The following is an 18,393-nucleotide window of genomic DNA, read 5'->3' as shown; positions in this document are numbered from 1 at the left end:
GAGAAGAGGATGCTCAGGGAGACAAGGTGGTGTCATGGCACAGGTTGGATTTGATGATCTCCAAGGTCCTTTCCAGCCTGGCGGATTCTGTGGTCCTCTAAAACCACCCCTGGAAAAGTTGCAGGATGAGCCCTGGGCCTCCTCTTCAGAAGCTCCAGCAGCCCAGGTCCCTCAGCTTCTCCTCACAGCCCCAAAGCCCATCCTGTCAGTCCTGCAGAGCCTCTCCAGCCCCTCCTCACTGCCCAGAACAGGGAGCCCCATACCCAGACACAGCAGCCCAGATGTGCCCCCCTGGCCTGTGATGCCTCTGGCAAGGGAGCAGCACGAGGCACTGCAGGAGCCTGCAGACAATTCCTGAAGCACTTGTAGGATGATCCTGCACCCCAAGGGATGTTCCCATGGTGGCAGCTCAGGAAATGTAATGTGGAGTGGGGCAAGAGAGGAAAGGGCAAAGAGGGATGGACTGTTTGCATGAGAGGGAACAGAGGTGGGCAGTACGAGGAAATCTGGATCACGAAAGAGGAAAGAAAGCAAAGCTGAAGTAAAGGAAATGCTCAGGGCAGTTTGGGGGTGGCTGCCTGGCATCCCTGGCTCTGAGCAACAACATCTGCAGTGGGACAGGAAACTCACAGCTCATGGGAACAAACTTTCTGGCTGACTGCAGAGGCTAAAACAAACCTGAGTGGTTTCCCTGGTGTCCCCCAGCCCTTGCTGGCCCCAGGGGCTGAGGGCATTTGCCCTCACTCAGCTCCATCTCCCCACAGCAGCACCATGGGGGTGCTGATGCCTGCTCTGTGCAGTGCAAACAGGGGCTCCTGAGCCAGTGCTGCCGTGTCTGTGCCTGCAAGGATGCGGCACCTGTGTGAGCTGGGGGAGAGGCCAGGGCTGCAGAGGGGGAATGTTGTTGGCAGGTGCATGAGGACGCTCTGGGACGCTGCCCTGGGCTGTCCAGTGCAGTGGGGATGGATCAGCCCCTGCTCTGCTGCTCCTTGCCCAGGTCTCCCCTTGCAGGGACCTTGCAGAGAACCATCCATGCTATTTGCCCCCAGCCTGCCCATGGCCAGCCTGGGGCTGCTCACAGGGGTTTTCTCTGCTCAGCATTGACCTGGCCAAGTGTTCTGGAGAGAGCCTGACCAAGGAGCCTGGAGCCCCCAGGCCCTGCCCTGAGGTGTCAGCGCTGCCCCAGCAGTGCCCATGGCCTGTCCCTGCTGCAGCCCCGGCACTGCCACCCCCAGGGCTGTGCTCGGCCCCGAGAGCACTCAGGCCTGCAGCAACACGAGGGGCAGGAGGGCAGCGGGGCAGTGGCAGGGGAGCAGCACTGGCAACACCAAGTGCTGCAGCTGCTGGACACAGCTGCTGTGTCAGTGCTGATCTGCCCCAGCTCTGCACACAGACATTGCTGTTGCAGCTCCAGAGAAGGGAACAAAAGGGGGATCTCTGTAGAAAACTTGATTGGGAGAGAAATCCTTCAGTGTGTTTAAAGCCACGAAGACTGCAACCCTTTATTGACACATTTTGTGGCCACAGGGAAGGTTCAGAAATCTAATCAGCAATGGAACACAGAGTGGCTTTTTTATGGACAGTATGGTAAAATGAAAACAAAGGAAAAATAACCCCACAACCAAAATAAAAAGCAGTATAAAAGATGACGTATTACAAGTGGCTTTCAGAAATTGGCTAGCAGTTTAATGTTCCTGAAAGCAGCCAGTCATCAGTGTCCACACTGAAGCCTTGAGCTCTTGATTCCTCAGGCTGTAGATGAGGGGGTTCAGGGCTGGAGGCACCACTGAGTACAAAACTGACAGTGCCAAATCCAGGGATGGAGAGGAGATGGAGGGGGGTTTCAGGTAAGCAAATGCAGCAGTGCTGATAAACAGGGAGACCACAGCCAGGTGAGGGAGGCAGGTGGAAAAGGCTTTGTTCTGTCCCTGCTCAGAGGGGATCCTCAGCACAGCCCTGATGATCTGCACATAACTGAAAACAATGAACACAAAACAGCCCAAGGCTAAACAAACACTAACAGCATGAAGCCCAGATTTCCTGAGGTAGAATTTGGAGCAGGAGAGCTTGAGGATTTGAGGGATTTCACAGAAGAACTGGCCCAGGGCATTGCCATGGCACAGGGGCAGGGAAAATGTATTGACCGTGTGCAGCAGAGCATTGAGAAAGCCACTGGCCCAGGCAGCTGCTGCCATGTGGGCACAAGCTCTGCTGCCCAGGAGGGTCCCGTAGTGCAGGGGTTTGCAGATGGACACGTAGCGGTCGTAGCACATGACGGTCAGGAGAGAATACTCTGCTGAGATGAAGAAGAGAAAGAAAAAGAGCTGAGCAGCACATCCTGCATAGGAGATGTTCCTGGTGTCCCAGAGGGAATTGTGCATGGCTTTGGGCACAGTAGTGCAGATGCAGCCCAGGTCAGTGAGGGCCAGGTTGAGCAGGAAGAAGAACAAGGGAGTGTGCAGGTGGTGGTCGCAGGCTACGGCGCTGATGATGAGGCCGTTGGCCAGGAGGGCAGCCAGGGAGATGCCCAGGAAGAGGCAGAAGTGCAGGAGCTGCAGCTGCCGCGTGTCTGCCAGTGCCAGCAGGAGGAAGTGGCTGATGGAGCTGCTGTTGGACATTTGCTGTGGCTGGATATGGGGACCTATTAATGGATAAAGGGCAGTGACAAGTTAGCAGAGGCTGCTTGAACACAAACCTGGGCAATTACTGTAGACTGACCCCCGGTGACTCACTCACTCTTGTTCCTGCTCTGGGAAATCCTTCACCCAAGTCCCTGACTGAGCTCCAGTTGTGCTGTCTGAGTGTGACAGGAGCAGCCAGGCCTGTGCATGGGCGCTCTCAAGGAGCCATCCCTGCCCTGCAGCCTTGGGTTTGTGACTGTGTGGCTGAGGGACAAGGCTGGATATTTAGGATTTGCCAGTGGAATCACTTTTAATGCAGTAAGGCTTGGTAGCTTCTACATTCCCAAATCAAAAAGATGGCAGGAGTTGGTTTTAGGATTTGTTTTCCTACCCACATATCATTCCTGGTTCTCTGAGGACAGAAATCCCAGCATTTCTGCTGCACTCACAGTTTGCCAGTGAGAGATGCAAGAGGCAGAAGATTCCCTGTGGCTCAGGGCAAGGTGGAGTGGCTTGTTCCCAACTGCCCAGGGTTTGCACTTTTGGCTGGAATTAGTGCACAATCACACTCCTGTGTCACCCTGGGATAAACCAAACCCTGCTGAGACCAGAGGATTCCTTAATGTGTCACCTTCCCTAAAGCTCTCGGAGCAAGGTCTCAGCACCCCCTTCTGCCAAGGACACTCACAGCTCCCTTGGCAAATAAAACAGCATTTCCTCAGCTGTGACATCTCTGCACTTCCCTCTGGGACACTCAGGGAACTCCGAGAGGCTCTGGCACAGATTTTCACCCAGGAGGGCAGCTCAGAACTTGGAAGGACACAACAAGGAGACCCCCAGGTATGTCCATGATGGGGTCTTAGGGAGGGGGCTCAGCTCATTCCCCTTTACCATGGACTGCTTTGCCCGCAGCCCCACAGGTCCCAGGGAATTATGGACACCCCATTGTCATGAACATCCCTGCCTGGCAAGAATCCCAAAGGGCAGTGCCTGACTCAGTGCTGCAATCCCAGAGCCTCCCTGAGAGCAGCAGATAACAATGACAATATCAGAGGAGTGCAGAAAAAAGAGAAGATGTTATGGTGCTGTGTCTGGAGGGCAGGGCAGAGACAGTCGGGCACTAAGGGCAGTGTTCCCGTGCCCAGCTGTGCACGGCACCTCCCACACACCAACCAACCCTCCTGCCCCCAGCATTGCTCTCTTCAGCTCCCTCTCCTTTCCTGAACATGTCCCTGGGCCTGGAAATTTCCCTCCTGAGAGCTGCCCTGTCCCTGCCAGGCTCACAGAGCCCATCCCACCCTCTGTGCCTTCGCCTGTCCTACAGTAAACTGCCTGTCTGCAGGGCCCTGCCTGGGGCAGGGTCTGTCTGCAGGTGGGCAAGGGCAGCTCAGGAGAGCCCTGCTGGGCCCTGCAAAGGGGATGCTGGTGCTGCCCAGGGCTGAGGAGTGGCTGAAGGCCCTTTGGGAGGCTCCCAGCAGACAGACTGACCACCCAAAGTTACAGATCTGGAGTCTCTGTAAATGTTCAAATGTTGCTTTAGTGATCTTGTGTGTCCCTTTCAACTCCAAATGTTCTGTGATTCTCTGAGTACAATTCCTGTTCTGCTTCTCTCATCCCCCTGTAGTCTATTTGATTGTCTATAATCAAAAGAGAAAAAACCCTTGCAAGAGTGTTAGAATGCTAAAGTACAAAACAGATCATTATTGGAAGCTTCCAGGTGTCCCAGTGGGAATGTGGCACACTTAGCCCCCATTTCCAACAATTTTTAAGGTTGATTAACTAGGATATTTAACAGAAACATCCAATAGGAGATCCGGTTTCCCCTGTTACACACCCCTGGGTCAACTCATTGGAGTAGTTCCAAAGGCTTCTTTGCCCCTATTTTTTCTATGACTGCTCACATACTGATTTAAAAAAAAAAAAAAAAAAAAAAAAAAAAAAAAAAAAAAAAGTTCTTCTTGTAGGTCTTTTTCCTGATAATAAGACTATACATTATTTCAGGAATGTATTTAGAAGGTCAGCTTACTGTTCAAAAAAATCTAAAAGAAAGGTTAGGAGGTGTACTAGAGTTATTAAAAGATTTTGGTTATATAAGTATATAATAATAGTTTACAAAGTTACAAGACTAGGGAAAAAAGTATAAAAAGCAAAAATCATTTTGTCATCACCCCAGCCTTCCCATCCTTCTCTAAGGAAGAAATTGAAAACACTCTCAAGAAATCTCCTGATCTTTACAGCAATCTCAGGCTCACCTTCTTTTGGGAAGTGCTCTCCACAGCTGTGCCCAGGCCGGTCTGGAGCTGGGAGCAGCCCTGCCCCACCCAGCACTGCTCAGCAGCAGCACCTGCCCTGCTCAGGGTCGCTCCTTGTCCCCACAGCTTCTCCCCCAGCGCTGGGAGCAGCTCCCCGGGCTGGCTGAGAGCTGTTCCTGGCAGGCAGCAGAATCCCTGCCCCAGCACAGAGCCCTGGGCTGCAGGACCCTGCTCTGCAGGACAGCCCTGGGCACCCCTGGCTGCAGCCCTGGCTGCTCAGCCCTGCAGCAGAGCCTGGACACAGGGAGCTGCCTGGGGCTGTGCCTTGGGTGCTGCAGCAGGGAAACCCAGCCCTGCCCAGGGCCACATCCCCTGCACTGCAGCAGCTCTGAGAGTCCTCCTGGAAGGTCCTGAAAGCTGTGGCATGTGCCAGCTTCAGGAGATCCCTGCAGGAACTGCAGCTTACCTTCCCACAGCAGAGAGTGACTGCTTCAAACAAACACTGTGAGGATTTCTGCTCTAGTGAGCCCTCACTGAGCTCTGCTCTGTGCCCCCAGTCCAGGCTGAGTTTAACCCCTCTGTGCCTCTGTGCTGTGCACAGGGTAGCTGCAGGCAGAGTCCCAGCCCTGCTGGGCTGTGCACAGGAGCTGCTTCTGGGCAGAGCTGTCTCTCTGCAATGCTGCCCTTGCCAGGAGCTGCCTCTGTGCCAGGAGCCTGGCCCAACTCAGCAGCAATGACACAGCCCAAGGACTTTAATGACCCTCTTGGGCTTTGTGCTGAAGCCCTGAACATCAGTCCCTGAGAGGGAGATGAAGAAACTTCTCAAGAGCTCCAAGTGAGAATCAAACTCCAAAGCTTCTTAAAGTTTTAATGGGTCCCACTGAGGAACACGACTGAGAAAGTATCCCCAAACCTCAATCAGAGCAGAGAACTGGAGGCAGGGATGACAGGTGGGGCCAAAGAGAAGTCAAGTCTTGGTGCCCTGGAGCACAGCAGGGTCTGTGCCACCAAGGGCTGTGAGGAGACACCTTGCCCTGAGGCACTGGGGCCTCCTGGCACAGCCCCAGCAAGGCTGGGCACTGTCACCCCATGTCCTGCCCTCAGCATCCCCCCACATCCCAGTGGCCTCAGGAATCTGCTGGGACCAGTCCCTGGGGAGCCTTGGTCAGGAATGGTCCTGGGGGCTCCTTCATGCTCCCAGGGACTGCAGGTTTTTTCAGAGGACTTTGGATTTTGCTTTTGCCTTGCAGTCTCTGAGAGCTTTGTGCAATCATGGCCTCCAATTATCTGCTTTAATTAGTCCCTTGAGATCCTTTGTCAGTAATAACACTCAGTGGGCTCATTGATGCTTCAAGGTACTTCAGGTTTTTTTAAGGTATTTTCCTTTTTCCTTCATTCTCTGGCTCTCTGAGAGGTTTTTGTGCAATCATGGCCTCCAATTATCTGCTTTAATTAGTCCCTTGAGATCCTTTGTCAGTAATAACACTCAGTGGGCTCATTGATGCTTCAAGGTACTTCAGATTTTTTTAAGGTATTTTCCTTTTTCCTTTATTCTCTGGCTCTCTGAGAGGTTTTTGGGCAATCATGGCCTCCAATTCTCTCTCCCAAGGAGTCCCTGAGGAACCTGCGGTGGGGATGGACCTCAGTGGGCCCCACTAATGCTTTGAGGCATTTGGGTTTTTATTCTGACTTGGACACCTCTCAGGCCCTGAGGTTCAAGGGCTCAGCACCAAATGCACCATGGGGCTCACTGGGATCAAGTAAGTCCTGACAAACCTTGGCTCTGCCTTTCTTTCTCTCTGGTCTAGTGAAGTTGTGTAGGAAAGATTTCTTCCAGAGTTAGGGAGAAATATTTCAAAGAGCTTCTTAGAAATAAGTATTCCTATTTTAAAGAGTGTCTTTTATTATTGTTTCTCTTCAGAGCAGAGTTGATTGCAGCATTCTGTGATTGGTATTGATCCAGGGTCTCTCTTCAGGAAATCTGGCCTGCTCAGAGAAGCTCTGCTTTGATGTCTGATCCAGTGTGGACAACCTTGTTCCACATTGCCCAATCCCATCCTGTCTGTCCTCAATCACCTGGGATCTGCTTTGCTTGGAGATCTGGCAGCATTCAGGGAAACAGGGGTTTTCTTCCTTTTCTCTTTTTGATGCAATCTAAAACTCCTGAGTTTCCCCACTACAAACAGACAATTTTCTCAAGTGTGTGTCAAGATGCCATCATGGAGATTTATATTCCCAAGGCAGAGCCATGCAAGATCTGTTTTAGTCCTTTGGACTCTTTGGTTCCACAAAGCCTTGTTGTGTCACCATGGACTCTTGGTTCTGTGAGGTTCTGTGGTGTCACAATGGATGTTTGGTTCCATGGGGCCCCAAGTGTCACAGAAGTTTCCTTTTTCCTGTGGCAATGAGCAGCAAACCCCACTGGCAGAGCCAAATTCCTGGGAAGAACAAAGAATGGGGATATTTGGAATGATGTTTTTTGTCTTCCCAAGACACAGTGATGTGGGGTGGGGCCCTGCTGTCCTGGAGATGGCTGAACACCGGTCTGCCCATGGAAGGGGGAAGAGACAACAACCTCTGCCCATGAAACTACCACGGCAGAGAGTTCAAGGTGAAGGCTGGGCTTCAAAGATTGTTACCAGCACAGGAAACATCAGTGTGAGAGGAAAGATGTGTGCTAATGTCTTTACAAATCATTTGATGGGTGAAGGGATGAGTGTTAAGGTCTGTGAAATGGGTCGTAATATTTCTACTGACTTTGGGCAGCAGGTTTGTTACCGGGCCTAGACAGCTTGGCACCTGAAACAGACAAGAGTCTGCATAAGTGTGAAAATCTGAACTGTAGGGGAAATGCCAGGTTCAAGAGGGAATGTGGGGCAGGCTGTACCTTCCTAGTACCTCGGGCAATGGGGAAAGGAAGAGAGTAACATGCAGCCAGGAGTTTAGGATAAAGGAGTCTGCACCCTCTGAAACCAAGAGAGAGAAAACCCCGTGGGTGTGTCCACTGGGGGGTAGCACTCCTCAAGGAGGGGCGGGAGGGGGGGTGCTGGAGTATCATGCTGTGTCTACAAAGCATCAGAACCACTTGGGAGGGGGACTGCAGTACCATGCTTTGTCCACAAATGGTGCCGCACTGCTCAAGGGGAAGCCTGCAGCACAGAGTTTTGTCCAGAAGGGGGCAGCAGTGTTTGGGTGGCAGGGCTGCAATTCCATGCTGTGTGCACAAGAGCACAGCAGTGCTCAAGGAAGGGGGCTGCAGTACCACGATATGTTCACAGAGTGGCAGCACTGCTTGGGGGGAAGGCTGCAGTACCAGTCTGTGTCCAAATGTGGGCACCACTACTTGGAGGAGGGGGGTGCTGAAGTACCGGGTTTTGTCCACACAGGGGCAGCACTGAACTGGGGGGAAGCTGCAGTAATAGGCTTTGTTTACAAGCGGGTAGCACTGCACAGAGTAGGGGGAGGCTGCAGTACCATTATGTGTCCACATGAGGGCATCACTGCTCGGAAGGTGGGGGCTGCAATACCATGCTTTATTCACAATGTGGAAGCACTGCTCAGGGAAGGGGGGGGCTGCAGTTCCATGCAGTGTCCACAAGGGGAAGGCTGCAGTTACAGTCTATGTCCAAAACTGGGCACCACTGCTTTGGAAGGAGGATCCTGCATTGCCGGGTTTTGTCCACAAGGGGACAGCACTGAACGGAGTACTGGACTATGTCCACAATGGGGCAGCACTGCTCAGAGGAGGGAGAGCTGCAGTACCCATCTGTGTCCATAAGAGGGCATCACTCCTGAGGAGGGGGTGGCTGCAGTACCATGCTGTATCCACAAGGGGGAAGCACTACTGTGGGGAGGGCATGCAGTACCAGTCTTTCTCTACAAGGTGGCAGCACTGATCAGGTGGGGGTTTCAGTACTGAGCTATGTCCACAAGGGTGCAGCACTGCTTGCGGAAGGGGGAGGTTGAAGTACCATGCTGGTCCTGCAGCTGGCTGAAGAAGAATTCCCCCTCCCTCCCTCCCTCTGTCTTCACCCTGTGCCAGCAAAGGGGAGAACCTCTGCTGCCCGAGAGACCCCGGCTTTGGGCTCACCTGCCATCCAGGTGTAGAAAGTGTCCTGGAGGATGGTGTCACAGCCGAAATTGATGAGCTTCACCTCGCTGGTGCCCAGGTCGACGAGGATGTTCTCGGACTTGATGTCGCAGTGCAGGACGCCACGGCTGGTGCAATGCAGCACGGCCAGCAGCACCTGATGGAACAGCCGCCGTGCCACGAGCTCCGGCAGGGACCCGCCCGCCTCCAGCAAGTGCCACAGGTCCCAGCAGCACTCCGGACTCTCTATGACCAGTGCAAAGCTGTCGGGCAGCTTGAACGACTCCAGGAGCCACAGAAGCCAGGGCAAGACACCATCCAGTTGAGCACCAGCTCCAGGGGCACAAGGGCGAGGTCATGCTCCGGGGAAATCATGATGCCATCAGCGGGGCTGATGCTGCACCGTGCCTTCGGCACCGCCTGCCCAGCCCCACCACAGCTGGCCACTGCACGGGACGCTGCACAGCCCCCGCTCCTTCCCCACTCCCTCCACACTCACTCCCCTTGCAGCATCCCGGCTGCCACCCCCCTTGCCAGGCCTGGCCTTCGCCCCACCTACCACGCCCGGCTGGCTGCCCCCGCTGGTCCCGCTCACTCCCAGATACGATCCCAGCCCACTCACTTGATGGCCACCTGCAAGCCAAGGTAAGCAGCTGGCTCAGCTCACCACCTGCTGTCCCTCTTCCCACTCTGAGCCTGCCCCGTCTCTTACTGGGGCACCGTTGCCGAGCCGGGTCCCAGCGTAAACACTGCCGCAGCCACTGCCCAGGAGCGGGCCCTCCCTGTAGAGCTGCTCCAGGGGAGGCTTCTCTGCCTGTGCGGACTGCACGGCGCTCTCACCATTCTGTCATTCTTGTGGCTTTCTTCTTTGGGTGTGCCAAAGCATTTCGTAGGGAAGAATCGACTCTTCTGAGTTTTGCCGGTGTGGACAGGAGCATTGAAATGTCAAGTAGAAAAGAGAAAATGTGTCACTATTGTCATCTCTTTTCATTCTCTGTTGAAACAGTAGCAGGTTGTCAAAAGACATGGTCTGCAATGTGGAACTTGGTGCCAAGTTTCTTTTTCTGCCAGAGGATGAGGAGGGGAGGTATCCCAGAATCACGGAGTCATGGCATGCTTTGGCTTGGAAGGGACCTGGAAGATCACATCACTGCAACCCCCGTGCCTGGGGACCCCTTGTACCAGATCGACTTGTCCTGAGCTCCATCCAGCCTGGCCTCGTACACTGTCAAGGGCAGGGCATGCACAGCTTCTCTAGGCAACCTGTTCCAGGAAAGTCTTTTTTTCTGAATCTCTCATCTAAATCTACTCTCTTTCACTTTGGATCCATTCTCCCCTGTGCTCTCTCTGCCTGCCCTTATACAAAGTCCCTGTCCAGCTTTCTTGTGGGTTGCAATCAGGTACTGGAAGGTCGCATTTGGGCCAAGCCTAAGTCTAAGTCTCTTTTGCAGGCTGAAGAAGCCCAGCTGTGCCAGGCTTTCCTTGCAGGAGAGCTGCTCCAGCCCTCGCAGCCCCTCGGTGTCCCTGCTAGGCTCCTGCTCCAGCGTGTCCCTGTCTTTCCTGACCGTGCAGGGTTGTTGATGCAGAGTCAGATGAAGCTTCAGAGTGTGCACAGAACATGCCACACTCCATGAACTCCTTGCCTTCATCTGAGTCGTTGATAGGGAATGAGAAGTTATAGATCAGGTCAAAGGGACAAAGTGAGTGAAGTGAACACACAGATTTACAATCAACCCATCTAAAGGGTGGCCACTAGACAGCGGCCCAGCTCCCACCTTCCCTCTGTGTGAGGCTGAGCCCTGCTGGCCCTTCCCCTTGTCCTCCTCCCTGGCAGGGACCCTGGGGGCAGCGCTGCTCAGCTGCCCCTGCTGGGGCTCCTGGGCCAAGGCCCCCTGAGCTGACCAGGAGCCCAGACCTCCACTCCCAGTGCCGGGGCTCCACACAGAAGTGTCCATGCCAAACAGGTCAGCCAGAACAGAAGCACCCAGGCTGGGTGGGACTGTTGATCTGCTGGGGGGTAGAAAGTGTCTGCAGAGACACCTGGACAGGCTGGACCATGGGCTGAGGCCACCTGTATGAGGTTCAACAAGGTGAAGTGCCCCATCCTGCACTTCAGCCACAACAGCCATGGGAGGCTCCAGGATGGGGGCAGAGTGGCTGGAAATCTGCCCTGAAGGAAAGGTCATGGGGTGCTGTTTGGCAGTGGATGAACATGAGCCAGCGAGTGCCCAGGTGGCCAAGAAGGCCAAGAGCATCCTGTCCTGGGATATGCTTTAGTGGTGGCCTTGGCTGTGTTAACAGCCTCAGGTTATTAGGGGGATTCTCTGGTCTTGAAAGGGGTTTTCCAGTGGAAACAGTTCTGCAGCTCAAAACCTCCATTTCTTGTTTTCAAGGATGCAGTCCTAAATAGACCTGCATTGTTGTGTTTAAGGAATTTAGCATCTCCCTTTCCTTGAAAGTAAAGGAAACCAGGCTTTAAATGCTCTTAAAATACTTTCATTCCTTGATCTTCAGCTGTGCATTTGAATTGAGGTGCTTCTGTACAGAAAGGTTGGACCATGAGATAAATGCAGGCAATTTAGCTGCAATGGCACTTGTTTTATCTGCTTTTCTGCTTCCTTTCCCCATGGGTAGCAAATTTGGGAGTATTTGCCTTGTGCTTTGAGTTCTGGGTCAGACTTGCTCACAGATGTGTTGCAAAATCATATCTACTCCTTTCTCCTGAAAAAAATCTGGCTAGAGACAAGGCTTTCAAACCACTCCCCAGTATGATTAGCCCTATGTCCCTGCTTAAATCCATGTATGCTTGTATTAGAAGGAGTGAACTATTCTAACTCCCCAGACCCCTCCAATTTTTTTTTTTTTTTTTTTTTAGTAGCTCTTTGGGCAAGTTCTGTATGCCATTCCAAGTCTTTGTTATCAAATGTGTGAAGTGATGTTGGTGCAGTAGCAGCACCCTGAGTTCAGTGGGAACAACTGCAGAGTACTGGGTGCCACAGCAGTGGGCACGGTGAGAGACTCACCTCCACTGCCATGGCCATCCAGCCACGGGGAGAGCAGCTGCTGGGGCTGCCCCCATTCTGCCAACAGCAGTCTGCCCCCAACATGTGGACTGAGTGGCCTTTGATTTTGACAGAATGTGGAAAATGCATTGTTTGAAGGTATTTTTATGTTGTCTAACATCACCTGACCGGAAGCAGCTGGGTAGGCAGAATGCCCTGTGGGCAGAGCCATGGCAGTGATGGGTGGCTGTCACTTGCACTGGCAGTGTCATTTTTCCAGGCAGGCTCCTGATACAGCTGCAGGGGAAGGCACCAGCAGCTGAATCAGGCCCAGGAAGCAGCAGCAGCAGCAGCACATTGAGGAGACCCTCATCTGCAAAGAGCCCCTCACCCCCTTTGCTCCCGCATGGCAGCACAAGGTGATTCCACTGCAGGTGCAGGGCTGCAGCAGACTGGAGACTCCTTCAGCCAGGACTTGCTGCAATCTCGTTCCTGCAGCTGTGCTGGGAGGATGTTGGCTGCAGCAGGGGTGTCCATGCCCAGGAATGCTGCTCGGCTCAGGGAGGCAGAGTGTGCACAAAAGCTGCATTCAAAGCACTGATCGTGAGCCCCCTGAGCCACTGGCAAGTGCAGCAGCTCTTCTTCATTCTGTGCAAATGAGAGCCCAGCCCTGGAGCCTGTCCCTGGGAACAGGGAAACTGTTGGGGACGAGGAAATAGATGTGAAGGTTTAAGGCCTCTTCCTTTGTTTAGATAATGCCAAATGCCACAAATACTAAGGAGCTAACAGACATCCTGTTCCAAGTATGGCAGGAAAGGTTTAGAGATAAGGTTTATAGATAAGAAAGCCATAAAACATGGTAATAGAGCGATTCCTATAGGTTGCATGCAAATATTAGGAAATTAGTATTTTGTAGTAGATTAGTTAGTGGAAATTAGAATATTCAACATAGAAGAATACTTATTGTATTGTAAATGGGAAATGGCTCTCTTATCCTCTGTCGTATTCTCTCTGTGCTCTATTCTCTCTGCTCTCTTATTCTCTCTTATACTCACTCCCTCATATACCCACGCCCTTACAATAAACTACAAACTTCATGACCAGAATATAGTGAGCTCCTGTCCTGGTTTGAATGGACAGGTGTCTGCCAGTAAGGGCAGAAGTTTCCCTTTGGAATAGAGACTTTGGTTCCACTCCCCCCCCCCCCCCCAAGTATTATAATTGTTTGAATCAAGGACTCTGAGGCAGAGATAAGGGGGTGGGAATAACAGCTCTTTTACTAATATATCTAACTATACAAGCAGAAAACAATAACAGTTAAAATTGCTAACAGAACGAAATAGATAACTCGGTGTCAGTCCCTTTAGATGCAAGCATGCTGTCTCTGTACTTAGTCCAGTACCCGGATTTGCCAGAGGGCAGACGGGAACGAAGGCAGGAGGGAGGGGGGAGGGGCAGCAGCGGCCACGCCGGTCTCGGGCGGGAACAGGCTCACCCTCACCGAGGGCGGCGGCTCCTCGCTCACCGTGTGTGTCTGGGGGATCAGCTGTGTCCGCAGAGGCAGGAGGCTGGAACGGGGCAGATGCAGGGCAGGTGGTCGCAGAGGGTCTGGCTCTGCTGTGCTCGGCCGCGTGGCTGAACGATCCCAGGCGTCCTCCTCCCAGCTCACCGGAAATGCGAGTGCCCTCCCGGAAGCCTCAGAGGCCCCTCCGGGGCCATCCCCACCCACCCCCTTTGTCTGGACCCATCAGGGACCCTGGGTGTAACCCGGCCAGCTCCATTGGCATGATAATGGGAAAAATTCTTTCAATTGACACAGTAACAGAAAAACACTCAACCCCCAACAGCTCCTGAGTCTGTCCTGATGACCGTCCCCCTGACTTTAACCCCCACAGATAACACTCTGAGGATGGTTCTGAATTTTCAGGGACAGTCAAAATGAGAATCATTTTGAGGCTGGTGTTGCAGTATTGGGTTGGGTGTGTCTGCAGGAAAGAAAGCAGGAATAAACCCCTGCCACAATGAAGGAGAACCTTTGCATGGCCAATTTCCACCTGACAGACACACTGATCATATTGGCCCACTAAATACTGGGGGCAGCAAATGAAGAGTGCAAAGATTTTTAGAGGAGGTAGGACAGATGAGACTTGAAGAAATAATTGTGCTGATGCAGGAAAACGGATCACACTCACTGGTCCCTTGGCTCATGCTCAGTTCTGCCAAATCAAGCATGATCAGTTTTAACCACTCTGTTGAGGAGTATTTCAGAAGAACGTGCCCCATGCTATTTCCATTAAGAAAATTTTGAATTGTCAGGAAGTGTCAAGATCAGAAATATTTTGAGGCAAATCCTGTTTATGTTGTGTTTCAGTGTCTCTGCAATAAAGAAAGCAGGGAATAAACCCCTGAAGCAATGAAGCAGAGCAAAGGTGGAATGTTTGGATGGTCAGTTTGTTCCTTAATGATATCAGCCAACTGAATTCAGGGGTCATCTACTGGGGAGTGCAAAGCTTCTTTTACTTCCAACCCCTGGTTTTGTCCCCACACTTTATTTGTTGCGAAGAGAAATAAACAAAATCCCCAACCAACAAGCTGCTACCCAGAAATGAGGGGGAGTTATAGAAATGAAGGTATTGAAAAGTAGCTTTGGAAAGCATCAGTTTTCTAGACAGTGTCAAACCCTCAGGCCTGGCGGGGCCCAGGACTGGCTGCCCTTGGGAAGGGAAAGGGATGGAGCTGGGGTGGGGGTTCTGTGGCCATGGAAACGAGAGAACCAGGAGCGAGCGCATCACAAAGGGGCAGCCCCGCGCTGGGGCTGGGAAGGTTGTGGGTGACACGGACACAGCGGCTGGAGACACAGCAGGAGACATGCCTGGCTCTGCTGTCTGTGCCAACTGCTGGCCATTGGAGTCACCCCACCTTGTACCAGTGCTGGGGACCAGCTCCTGTCGCTCCTATCCCAGACAGTTCCCAAATTCAACCCCAGATACTTCTGTGAGACAGAAACATGGGTTCAAACATGGATTCTACTGGAAAAGGAAAGGCCACAGAAAGAAAAGGTAAGGATAGAAAGGAGTTGAAAGGCCTGACAAAAATGGAGAAAAATCCCACAAGTGTTCAAGGAAAATTGGTCCACTGTGGTCAGTGCTGGCCCTGTGTCAGAGTTGGTGGCTGACAGCTACAGGTGATCCTGCAAGGACGCCCATGGCATCACAACATTCTGTCATTAGTTCACTCTGCTTTCTCCTTTTTGACAGCAGCCAAATAAGTCATACTGTCAGCCAGGACAGAGACTGTGGCCACAGATGACCACAAATTTAACACTGTCCGGAGATGCAAGTCCTGTTTCTTTCATTCCCATCACTGTTGGTTCTCACTACAAATCAATTTCCTGTTCTTCCTCTAAGGATGATATTACAGTGCTATAAAAACACCAGCAAGGCCTGCCTGCTTGCTGAAAGCTCTTTGAGGTTTGCAGAAGTAGCAGTCACAGCTGTGTGGGTCTTTACTGGATATTCACAAAAGGCCAACATAAGAAGAAATCATTCCTCCCCACTTATTATTGGAGCTTTCCACCTTTCCCTTCAGACATGATAACTCAATAGTGTTCAGAGGAATTAAACACAGGCTAGATCCATGAAAAATAAAAACAAATAAATTTTCTCAAGAATTCAAAAGTCCCTCTAGAGCTTCAACCATTGGACATGTATATGGTATAAAGGAGGAGGGTCATCTAACTCACCTGTTCCCTTGTGAGCATGGCTCAGCCTCACACAGATGCAAGGTGGGAGCTGGGTCACTCTCTGGCAGGAGGAAGGGTCTTGTGCCAGCCTGGAGAGCCTGTGCACATTGCCAGGGAACAGTTCTACCCTGCAAATGCCAACTGCCATGAGCTGTGCTGCTCCCAGGGCCCCATGGAGCTGTAGGGCTGCTCAGCTGTGGGGCAGGGAGAGGAGCAGGAGGCTGCATGTGCAGCTGAGCCATTGCTGGAAGCACAGGGCTCTGGGCTCCCTGCTGTCCCAGGGCAGCCCAGAGGCCAGGCTGCTGCCCTGGGAGCTCTGTGCAAGTGGGTCAGGGTGTGGCCCTGGCCTGCCCCAAGGGGCTGCTGGCAGGAACATGTTTCCCTGTGCAGCTATTTAGAGGTTTCCAGGAAATGTGTCCCATGCAACGTGGAGCTTTAGATGCTTTCAGTTTGCATTATTTTATGTTACGTTTTGTGTCTTCACTTTGCAGGCCTGGCTGGCTACCCTCTTGCCAAGAGGTTTTCCCTGGCAAATCCTTCTGTGTTCCTTCCCTCCAAGGCCTTGCCTCCCATCCAGAAGAGCTCTTCTCCTACTAAGCCATACAAGATGTGCAGCAGAGAGCAGGAGAATGGGAAAAGGGTCAGTGGCTGTGATGACGACGCAAGAAATATCAGGAAGCTCAATTCTGAGGGAAAAGGACATAAGGTAAGGACACCAAGCTAAGTCCTGTGCAGTAGATTTTCAGTTTATGCCCTGTAGGCAGAGCTCAGAGATCTTTTCCTTTGGTGTGAGCCCATGGAAGCAACTGAGCCAAGGAAGAGCTTAGATGGACACTGCACTTCAGGCTGTCTTTGCAATGGGGCTGTAAGAGCAGATTTCATATCCTCATTGTGTATTAAGAGCAGGAGAGGTCTTTGAATGGTTTCTGGGCTCTGATGTGGCTCGTTCTCTGCCTTATTGCTGAGAATACCCCAACAAGCAGTCAGAGCAGCTCAAGTTGTCCAATCTGGCCAAGCAATCCTCCTACATTTAGTAACCTACGGGTATCTGTGAACCATGTCTATGCATTGGTGGTGTGTTCTGTCGACTCTGCTTGGGAAAGAAAAATGTGTTTACTGGAACAGGCAGTCCTGCCAAGTCAGTTGCAGATTGTCTCAGCTTCTGAGTTGAACAGCCATGGCCTTCTGCACAGTTGTCTCTGATGCTGTTTCTAGACTTCATCAGCTTCTGGGCAGCTGTGTGCCCAGGCATGGCTTTGTCCAGATTGAAGGGATGGGAGGTGGCCATGGGGATACCAGCCCAGAGCCCAGCCACACGATTGCCTTTGCAGCAGGGCCAGCACCTGCAGTTGTTTTGGGTTTGTCATGGGGTGCAGGAGGAGGCAGGTCAACAAAAGCTTTGGTAAAGAGAATGTCCAATCAAAGGCTTGTGTACTTGATGTCAGCCTTGATGAGAAAGAGCCCAATGTATCCCTGGCAGGATCTGATCCCTTCACTGAAGTTTGAACAAGCCCTGATTTGACTCTTTAGCTGTGCCAGAAATGATGGGATACTAAGCACAGGTGTGCATCTACCCCCAGTGCCTCCACTCCCCTTCCTGGCCATGGCATGGGGACCCTGGAGAAACCTGGGCTGGCTGAGACCTTCCAGAGAGCAGCAGGGCAGGGAGCTCTGCTGAACTTCCTGGATGCCAGTGAGCCTGAGATGATGGAGATGTGGGAGCTGGAGAGCAGCGAGCATCCCGAGAGCTCAGCAGCTTCTGGGCTGAAAGGCTGCTGGGGAACTGAAAGAGGGAAGGGCAGCAGCAGAAGGAATGAGGGGCTTGAGAAAAGCAGGTTTTGACATCCTGCAGAATGGCTTTGTGGGCATGTGGCTGGAGATTTGCAGTTGCTGTGAGGTGCCTAAGGGGCAGGGATGGAACAGTGATCTAAACCCATTCCCATACCATCCAAAAGGCCAGTGGAGGCAGTGGCACCCTTGAACATACTGATGCCAAACCTATGGATTCCAGATTTGGAGGTTCTTTCTGACCCTCAGGTGCTCTACAGGCACCTAACTCCCAGAGCTCTATAGGCTCCTGCTCTGAGCTCTTAGGCTCTTACTTGTCAGGTAATCTTCTAAATAAGCAAAGCAGCTAATAGTTAAAAAGATTATTTATTACAAAGCACATCTTATTACAAAGCACATCAGTCTCAAAAGGCAATACCAAAAGCAATGGCAAGCAATGGCCAAAGCAGTAGCAATAAGCAAATGGCTAGAAGCCAGAATGGCTAAAAGTAACACCTCTCCCAATACATACTGTTATATAGCATTTTTCCAACAAGCTAAGATGCAAACTCAGACCACTACTCTTTAACCTATTAGAATTCTAGTTTCTTAGCTCACCAGGTTATGTATAACACTACACATAGAATCTATCTAAGAAATGCAAGCAATAGTCTTGCTATAACTCTATTATGTCTAAGTCCTGTCTACAACTGTGGGCTTAGAGCCTCTACTGAAGATATCAGTGTTTTTGCAACCTTTAGCAGAACAGAAGCTACTGCTGTGGAATCCAGACCTTTTACTCACTAAAGACATCAGAACTCACTCTAAGACTTATTCAATCTCTTCACTCTAACTTCTCTCTGAAGAATTCAGAGAGACCCCTAACTCACTGACTCCAACACATGGCCTTCCAGCATTT

At 51.9% G+C, this 18,393-nt stretch overlaps 1 protein-coding gene across 2 annotated transcripts in view; it reads right to left on the bottom strand.

The window, feature by feature from the left end:
* Positions 1 to 1,685: 1,685 nt before the first annotated feature.
* LOC306815537 (olfactory receptor 14J1-like) overlaps positions 1,686 to 18,393 on the bottom strand; it is a gene marked incomplete at its 3' end in the record, with an annotated part of 42,825 nt that continues 26,117 nt past the window's right edge. The window contains exons 1-2 of one of the 2 annotated variants that reach the window (XM_079332116.1): positions 4,874 to 4,985; positions 1,686 to 2,641 (exon numbers count right to left, since the gene is read on the bottom strand). In XM_079332116.1, the coding sequence (XP_079188242.1) occupies positions 1,686 to 2,618 (933 nt within the window). In that variant the 5' untranslated portion in view covers positions 2,619 to 2,641; positions 4,874 to 4,985. Of the gene's footprint in view, positions 2,642 to 4,873; positions 4,986 to 18,393 lie in introns of those variants that run through there. The other variant, XM_079332115.1, reaches the window with a different exon arrangement.

The sequence above is a fragment of the Erithacus rubecula genome (assembly GCF_903797595.1).
Source record: "Erithacus rubecula genome assembly, contig: scaffold_150_arrow_ctg1, whole genome shotgun sequence".
Classification (NCBI taxonomy): domain Eukaryota; kingdom Metazoa; phylum Chordata; class Aves; order Passeriformes; family Muscicapidae; genus Erithacus; species Erithacus rubecula.
The sequence above is the reverse complement of the archived record's forward strand: the minus strand, read 5'-3'. Positions and strand labels throughout refer to the sequence as shown.